Source organism: Pyxicephalus adspersus, chromosome 1, assembly GCF_032062135.1.
Source record: "Pyxicephalus adspersus chromosome 1, UCB_Pads_2.0, whole genome shotgun sequence".
In the NCBI taxonomy this organism is placed as follows: Eukaryota; Metazoa; Chordata; class Amphibia; order Anura; family Pyxicephalidae; genus Pyxicephalus; species Pyxicephalus adspersus.
Window position 1 is genome coordinate 1,492,113 of NC_092858.1, and position 9,616 is coordinate 1,501,728.

General features: G+C 40.5%; 1 protein-coding gene across 1 annotated transcript; it reads right to left on the reverse strand.

The window, feature by feature from the left end:
* Window positions 1-6,467: 6,467 nt before the first annotated feature.
* LOC140340242 (olfactory receptor 6B9-like) lies at window positions 6,468-8,819 on the reverse strand. The gene is made up of 2 exons (XM_072425334.1): window positions 8,741-8,819; window positions 6,468-8,582 (listed from the first exon to the last, which is right to left on the reverse strand). The coding sequence occupies exon 2, from the start codon at window positions 8,548-8,550 to the stop codon at window positions 7,564-7,566; it is 987 nt and encodes a 328-aa protein (XP_072281435.1). The 5' UTR covers window positions 8,551-8,582; window positions 8,741-8,819; the 3' UTR covers window positions 6,468-7,563.
* Window positions 8,820-9,616: the final 797 nt, after the last annotated feature.

The following is a 9,616-nucleotide window of genomic DNA, read 5'->3' on the forward strand; positions in this document are numbered from 1 at the left end:
ATTGGTTGTTTCATTTCCTTTTTTAAAGAAGTTGAAAAAGTTTGTAAAATGAGTTGTGTGTGAAGGGGCACAGAATAGTTCTATCCTCCATTTTTATGGCAGAAATGTCTATCAGTCTCCTCTGGTGGTGCAGTTGTTGCCTGTCTGTAATTTCATTCTGGAGGTGCCATGGGTCTAGGTCCTTGGGCTCTCTAGTTCTCATTGTGGCAGGTTCTGGAGGTTTGTAAATTTCCAAACTGCTATGGAGAGCGGCGTTATGATTTCAGCAGTCTTAGCATAATATTCAGTAAATATGGCCACTTGGTCACCTACTTTGCAAGCTTGGAGGGAATAGTCTGGTCTGGTAGGCTTCCTGGGGGCTATTTCATCAGACCAAGATAGACAGAATCTGCTGTTATTCTACATTGATAAAAAATCCGCCTCTTAATGGTATTTTTTGTGTTTTGTTTTTTTGAATTCACATAAAGTGAATTCTTCTTTGGTCCAAGGAGATTGGAAAATAACAGTCACATGGCTCAATTTTGTGCACCTGGAATTAGGTTGGTCATACTTTTCCATATGGTTTTTATTATTAGCTCTTCCTGTGTTTTTGTATAAAACAAGACAGGAGGAGAGACAGTTAGGTGTCCCTTGGAGCTAAGTAATGGTGAGACGTCTGGGGGTCAGGGAATAGGATGGTAAGGATATTGGGAAAACTTTGAGTTGTGCTAGATATGGTGAATGTGGCCAGATCACTCCTGGCAGTGGAAGAGGCTTAAAGCAGAATGAAATGTTGGTGTGGGGAAGGTTATGTTGTCCATACTTACTGACTAAGGCACCATGTAGCAATGACAGGTCCAAGATCCTCTCACCTTTTTGCCCCATGGGGCATCTTTGTCACTGACGCCATGGTGGATGGGGGTTTTCGGCCATTGGATGGCGACTGATGAGGCAGCAGAAAGCTCTATATGTATCATTGCTTGCGGTGTAAAACAACAAGACATACACATACACACATCAGTATACATAAACACTCATGGCTGGCCCTGTTCACACTATGTAAGGATAGTTTTAATTAGAATAAATCAAATATATTCTTGGCTGGAGATACCTGAAAGCCATGATTTGGTGGCTGCACATATGGTAGAGAGGTACCAATGATTTATCTTCTGTTATGTTGTCTCTTCAGAGATTCTCCACTCACAGCTATGATTGGTGAAGAACTCGTCTGATCTATGGCCAACCAAACTACTAATTTTATATTACAACTTACTGCTGAGTCTCTGGGAATTCTTTATGTTGATGTCCTTAATAATATTCCTTTTGAAAAATGTTTATTACAGAATATTTTCATTTTACTTATCCCAAAAGAAAAGCTCCAAGAACCTATTTCCATTCTAATCACCAGCGTAGCGCTTTCTGTCTTTCTCTTTATTATGGATTCCTTGGGATGATGGGCGAGTATTAGTATGATGGTGGGAATATCTGTCCTCTCCTGCTTGGGGATCCGTTCCACTGACTGGCTGCGTAATCTTTGTGCTATAGGCCTTTAATGGAATCATTGCAATCTGTAATCAACTAACCTATTATGCTCACCTTGTGTTTTATGTGTTTGTCCTTAGACATCAAAATAATTGCCAAACACCCATTCTGGGGTCTCAATAAGATTGTCAGCTTCTTCGTACACTTGGCGTTCACTGATGGTGATTCCACATGAGAAGTTTTTCTGGCTGTAGGCTTGGTGGTGCCTTTGTTGTCATTATTTTATCCCATATTACTATTATATAGTATTTATATAGCACTGACATATTACGCAGTGCTGTACAAAGTCCATAGTCATGTGACTAGCTTCCCCTCAAAGGACCTCACAGTCTAATGTCCCTACCATAGTCATATGTCATTATCACAGTCTAGGGCAGGCATGGGCAAACTACGGCCCTCGGGCCAAATACGGCCCTTTGGGCTTTTTAATCCGGCCCATCAAATATTGGTAACCAATAACATTGTTACCATTGAAATGGAATGCAATTTGAATGTATGTTTTCTTTTACTTTTAGTTCACAGCTTTTACCCGTAGTTTATATAAGTTCATACAAACACTCTCCTTTCATCTGATACTGGCCTGGCCCATCTGTCAAATTTTAAAACTCATTGTGGCCCCTGAGCCAACAAGTTTGCCCACCCCTGGTCTAAGGTCAATTTTCTGGGGGGAGCCAATTAACCTAACTGCATGTTTTTGGAATGTGTGAAGAAACCTGAGGAAACCCACACAGACACGGGGAGAACCTGCAAACTCCATGCAGATAGTGTCCTGGTTGAGATTCAAACCTGGGACCCAGCACTGCAAAGGTCGGAGTGCTAACCACTGAGCCACCGTACTGCCCAGATATATTGTCCTCTTATTTTCCATTACCTCTGAACCATTTGGGTGGTGGGGGGTAAGCTGTTTTATAACTTTGTGCTAACTAACTACCGGTATATGTTTGCTATTTATAATTTTTTTTTGGTCCCTTTGGAAAAAATATCAGAAATCTGTTGTTGGCTTCTGCTTTCAAACTATGTTTTTAATATTTTTATTGGAAAAAGAAGTTTTAACATTTTTCTATAAAGAGAATAATTAGAAGGTAACCAAATAACAGAGTAACCATTAATAACAAAGTGCAGAAACATTCACAAATCAAATATAATAAAACAGGTCACTACAAACAGTGCAAAATAACATAAACTTGTAAACCCGCTTGGTTGGCACCTGGGGGATCTGTGCAATGTCCGCCATATTGTTTTGCAATGTACACATGAAGACAAGAAGAAAAAGAAAATGGAAAGGGAAGGATGGTGACTAGAAGGGGTAAAATGAGAGAGATAAAAATGGACAAGAGGTAACGGGGGTAACGGGGGTAACACCCAGGACCATTGCTAAACACAAATTCCATCATGTGACCTAGGATTCTGCTTTTATCTAAAACTTTGCAAACTTTTCCTGGACAGAACTTTTTTGGGGATGTCTAGTGGTTAAAACACAAATCTGTTGTCAGTAAATGAATGGTGGATCTGACAATCATTATTGATACAACGTTCTGAAAATCTAGCAAATGTCTATCCACACCATACATAATATCTTACCGGACACAGTGATTTTGTTTTAAGGATTCTTGGGGGAAAAAAGGAATTCCAAAAAATACAAGGATTAGGGGGGGATGGCAGTCAGTGCAGGAGAGGAAAATATATCCGGAGTATTCCATGCCTGGCATTGTGTGGTTCCTTACTCCAATCTCTACATCTCACAATAGGGATTGGCAGCAGCAACCACGGGGCCCAAACACCTGACTCACCTGTGGAGTCCTTGTAGCTCTGCACAGGATCCACTTTACAGACAGGGAATTGTGCGCTGGTTCCTTTTAATTGAATAATCATATTTGTGTTAATAATCCTATTTGTGGTTGGTGAAGTGCGCCCCCTTATGACTGGTCAGTAAAGAATTTACCCTCCTACTGCAAGTGCACCTGCCCTTATGCCCCCTTGCCATAGTGGATCCCTATCACTTTATTTTGTTTCTGAATGGTAAAGTGAATATCTACACACAGCCATTGTCTGCAAGTCACAAATTATTTTGGAGGAGATCTCTGTGCACGGCTGGCTATGCGGAGCTGCCATGGCAAAGGTTTGCCAGGCACCGCCTGACTCTGTAAAGGCTCCGAAAATTTACAGATTTATTTAATATTTAATATTTATGTCGCCACTAGGGATGAGCGAGCCAGAATATAAAATTCAATCTCGCGGCGAGTCGGGCCCTTCTCACTTACTAAAAATGTAAGCGAGAACGGCCTTCTGATTCGCTGAGAGGTCGAGCTCTCACCAAACAGAAGGATTTCCAGGGCTGCATCATGAAAATGAATTAACCTCTAGTGCCCCGGGGATCACACACTCTTCTCAATGAATGCAGCCACAGCTGCAATCATTGAGAAGATGCCCAGCACAGGGGAACCTCCAGACATTGTAATATAAGAATCTCTTACAAATGATACATTTTTATCTGTAACGTATCTGAGCCGTGGCTGCAGTCATTGAGAAGAGTGTGCGATCCCAGGGCTATTAGAGGTTAATTAAACTCTAGTGCCCCTAGGATCGTAGTGGAAACTGCAGAGTTCATCTGCAGTTCAGTTCCCACAGTCACATGACCGTGGGAACTTTGTGGTCACAGCTGTGACTGCAGGAAGGGAGATTTCCAGGGCTGAATGCAGTTTTGGGAATCCTCCTGTTTAATTTCCTCTTCCCATGGTTTCGCGAAATCGGTTCACCAAAATTTTGCGGTACCATTGGAAGTTCAAGTAAATTTTCACAAGAATACCAGAGGCCTCCCTACTCTGCCCTACTCATTGTATTTATTGCTGTGAGACATATTCAATGTATCCCAATGATAGAATTTATTTTACCTTGTATAACTTTGGTGATTATGTTGCAATTAAAGGAAACGTTCCCGCAGAAATCCTGATGCTGGTTGGTGCCGCTTCCTTGCCGGTGAGAGAAGTCTGAAGACCAAAAATGGAGGAAGAAGCAGAAGTGGCACAGCAAGGATGATTCATATACTACATATGAGAGGAACATGAGACAACACGTTCCGGGGTGCCAAATACCCTCCCTTCATCAGGGCTTTTATACCTGGTGGACTGGAAATATTTGGATTCGGTGCCAGGAATGGTTGAGGTGTCACTGACCGGAGTCCAACCAACCACTGCTGAGTCCAAATATTATCAATCTTTTCATCTATTTATTAAAACAATAAAAAAACACAAAATTATTTTATATACAGCACAGTAATAATTAAATAATGACATCTAAAGATACAAACAATCTACAATTATAAATGTTACTTCTCTATACCCGGACAGCATGCTTGTACCTGCATGTAGATGATGTTTTTACATTTTATTGTTCTCTTTATTAAAGCTCACTGGTTACAGAACTCAATAAATCCTCAGAGCAGTGACCTCCCCTTATCAGAGGGCTTACATTTCAATGGGACAAAGGTATCCAGAAAGCGTGCAGCATTTTCTCTTTAGTTTTTAGTACGGAATGTTCTACTGACTGCTTACAGAAAGACAGAAAGGGCTCTGTGCAGAGACAATGGCCCTGATTTATTAAAGCTCTCCAAGGCTGGAGAAGATACACTTTCAGAAGTGAACCTGGGTGATCCAGCAAACCTGGAATGGATCTGGTCCAGGATTCAAAACATTTGCCAGCAAAAAACAAATGATTTTTAAAACTCCATTCTATGTTTTCTGGGTCACCCAGCTTCTCTTCTGAAAGTGTTTTCTCTCCAGCCTTGGAGAACTTTAATAAATCAGGGCCAATGGGGCAGAATTATAAAAAAGGTATTAATATTATTATATTTTATTATTATTATACAGGATTGTGTTCCCTTAGCAAAAATTAGCAATCATTCTGCGAGTAATTCACTTTGCATAGTGGAGGTGAAGCTCGGATGACTTCTTACAATCTCACAATATGGACAGTTGTTCCATTTACGCTTCTCCAAGATAGGAATTTTGCTCATTTTGTGAATATATAATGTGTAAATGGGAGAAAAGAAAGAGGTTTGAGGCTCACTACTTCTTATAAAAGGGTTCATTATGTATTTTTGCATAATTGATCAATACATAATTACAGTAAATTTGTATACAGTATAATACTTCTGTCCTGTTAACACTTCACAGGATATAAGTTGATCATACTATACAAAGGAGCGTCTACATATACATAGATTTAAAAAATGACCGTACGTGCTGTATAAACTCCGACACATATCGCCACAATTAGGCTTCCTCAGGGATGTGTTTAATGGACAAACTTTACGGTCTGTATATACAATGAGAATGATGTAAGGTATAGTATTAGTATTGAAATCAAAGTTCCTAATTCACATAAATATAAAGAAATGTCCTAGTTTGAGAAAGTTTCAAACATATGCAAGTGACACATTTTAGTAAGATATTTGTATTCAGTATGAATATTTAGGTTTAAAGAAGACTATAAGGTGATAAATCATACATTGCTCATGAGTACAGAAATAAATATACCAAGATAATTGTAATATACATCATAATATAGAGAACCTTATAGCTATACATAAAAAAAGTTTTTTAGTTACTTACATACCAGTGGTGAGAATCGGATATAAGAGAAATCCTGTACATGATTCTTACCGCTGGTACTTAAGTAACCCAAAAACTTTATACGGCACATACGGTCATTTTTTTAAATCTATGTATATGTAGACGCTTCTTTGTATAGTATGAACAACTTATATCCTGTGAAGTGTTACCAGGACAGAAGTATTATACCGTATACACATTTACTGTAATTACATATTGATCAATTATGCCAAAATACATAATTAATCTTTCATACAAAGTAGTGAGCCACAAAACACTTTCTTTTCTCCCATTTACACATTATATGTCAATTTATATAGAGATGACTCCACAATCCAATTAAAAAGAGTCAAGTGAAGAATATTATCTAAAATAAGTTTGCATTTTGTGAATATGTTAAAGGAGAATCTTCCAAACCGGCCACTAACATCAAAACATGACCATAAAGGTTGGGTTATTTTATTACATTTTTTATTTAAAATAAATTGGTAATAAAAATGTATAACTTGAAAACTTGAAGGCTTTTGGAAGCCATAAAGAATGGACAAGGTAATTGCCAGATATGGAACACAGGGTGACACTACGACTACATCTGTGGATATACGGAAAATCCGGCAACCTGGATGGAAATAGAAGATCTGACTTCTTATGATCAGCAATATCTAACACAAAATACAATAATAAATAAATAAACACAAAAGGGCATTACAGATAAAAAAGGGGTTCGGGTGGGTTCAGGTGAAATATCAGGGGATGGGGTGTCTGTCCTGGCCATGAATAGGTTTTATGTTTTCTATAAGTGGACAGTCAATCCATCATCACAAGGAGTATAAAGACTTCAATGAGGGTTGGCCAAAAAACCTTGAGGAGGAGTTCTCCATCTTGATACTTCATAGGATGTTCCAGCACACTGGAGAATCCATCCATAGCACAACCCTTGGCCACTCATGGTGGATTGGGCTAAGGCCTTGAAAAGTTGATCTTCGTTTTAGTAGAAACATAATATTTGACACATTTGGGATGTAATCCATCCCAATGGTGAGTTCATAGCTCAATAATGGGCCATCCATGGTGGGTTGGGCAAGGCAAGACCTTGATGAATTGACCTTCATGTTAGTAGACCCAAAATGTTACACACAACTAAGTACTCCATCCCAATGGTGAGTTCATAGCTCAATATTGGGCCACTAATGGTGGGCTGGGCAAGGCAAGACCTCGATGAGTTGACCTTGAAGTTAGTAGATCTATAACATTAGACACCACAAAGTAATCCATCACACTGATGAGTCCATAGCTCAGTAATGGCCATCCATGGTGGGTTGGGCAAGGCAAGACCTCGATGAGTTGACCTTCATAGTAGTAGACCCATAGTGTTATACACCACAAAGTGATTCAGCCCACCAAAACCCCTCCATAGAAGAGTTGTGAATCCCTAAAATTGACTTGAGGTTGTAATGACATTGACTGCCGGTATTCTTGCATTCTTCATCAGAATCCACCGCTTGATGATGTTCTTAAGGGTCCTTCTGATCTCCTTAGTCCTCAAACAGTAAATGACAGGATTGGCCATATGTGGTACAAAATTGTATAAGCAGAGAATGAGGACGTTGACATCTTCGTTGAGGATCAGTTTGACTTGATTGGCCACATAGACAAATATCCGTGGGATAAAATACAGACAGATAACACACAGCTGGGTGGCACATGTGTAAAAGGCTCTTCTACGACTGGTAGAGTGAGTTTGTGTGATGATGACCCGGATGATGACTCCATAGGAGAAAAGAATGAAGAAGAGAGGCAAGAGAAGGACAAACATAGCGATGCAAAATATTGTGCGCTTTAGGGAGGCGACGTCGGCACAGGCTAAGGACAAGACCCCCGTATTGGTACAAAAACAGCTTCTGATATTCTGCCCGCACAATTCTACACCAGAGTCCAGAAGGGCGATTGTGAGGGCAATTATACTGGTGAAGAACCAAAAGAAGCAGCAGATGAGGATGGTACGACGATTGTTGATGAGTGATGGATACCTCAGGGGTTTGCATATGGCAACATATCGATCAATGGCCATGAGTAGGAGGATGTAGCAATCAAAGCTTCCCAGGAAATGAGCTGAGAATAATTGGAAGATGCATCCGGCAAATGAGATCGACCCATCGTTAAACCAATACTTGGCCACGATTTTCGGCAGAGTAATGGTGTCAAACAATAAGTCGGAGATGGCAAGGTTCAGGATGAGCACATACATAGGTTGGTGAAGATGTCGGTAACAGGAGATCAGCGCTATGACCACACCATTGGAAAACAGTGACGTGAGATAAACCAGGAACAGAGCTATGGAGACCGGGGTGTGGAACTTCTCCCCAATTCCGGGGAATCCAAGAAGAACGAATTCAGAGATATTGGACCGATTATCCATGGACCGGTAAAAGTTCTGGCAGTAGAATAATCCTGAAATACACAACGAGGTCAATCAAATTATCAAACAATACTAGCACGGTCATAAAAGCCTAAGAAATCTGACGTGAGGTTTATCCCGAGGGCTTCATATTAGGTTTGTAAATCAGGTCAGTTTTGGGTCCCGCTAACCGGATCCGGCTGGAAGTTACCTTTATGTCCCGTTTTGCCACTGTACACAGTCACGGTTCAGGAATTCTCCGGAACTGGCGCAGTCCATGGCTGAGAAACCTGGGAACATAAAACATTGCCTTAGGACTATATAACACAATCATTGCCGGCTGTGACAGCTTCATTGTGAGCCGCCTGACGTCAGTAAATCTATTTATTCGCATGTTATCTGCTGTACCCGCGTCCCGTGTCATCACACCTAATAATTCACCTTCACTACCGCTGATCAATGTTTTACCAATTTACAATGAGAAACTTCCCCCCCCTCCAGACTTCCTCTTCTTCAGATCATATTGGGTGCAGACACGCAGGGATCACAATGCTGCATTGTGCTCGTTCACGTGTATTATGTTAAAGTGGAACTCCAGGGGAAAAATCACTTGTAGTGGGGCCACCCCGGCACTGGCAGAGGTAAATGATCGCTTTAGTCTATGAGACCCTAAAAAAACTTCTCTCATCTCTCACCTCTAGGGGGCGTCGCTCTCCTCCACCATCTGATGCCCCAGCTTGTGGGTGGTTGGTCCTGCATTGTAGGGAAGGATGTCAAAGCCTGCGACCAATGCTCAGCATGGGGGGCAGGAACAAGGGAATTGGGAAAAAGTGCTTTTTATTTACCCATCATTTTATTACAAGGTGCAGGATTGCCCCAGGACAAGGGTAGTTTATTACATCACTGCAGTTGGGTTCAAAGAATTTTAATGATCTGAATGGGCTGCCTAATGCAATAAAAAGGTGCAGGGATTATCTTTTAATATTGGAGTGCCGCCCCCTAGGGGTAAGAGAATGTACTACAATGCTACAATAAGTAAGGCAGGATAAGATTAATATTAATATTATATTATTATTATTATTATTAT

Bases quoted from the DNA above. Each gene is read 5' to 3' on its own strand.
- LOC140340242 (XM_072425334.1), bottom strand. From the start codon at position 8,550: ATGGATAATCGGTCCAATATCTCTGAATTCGTTCTTCTTGGATTCCCC.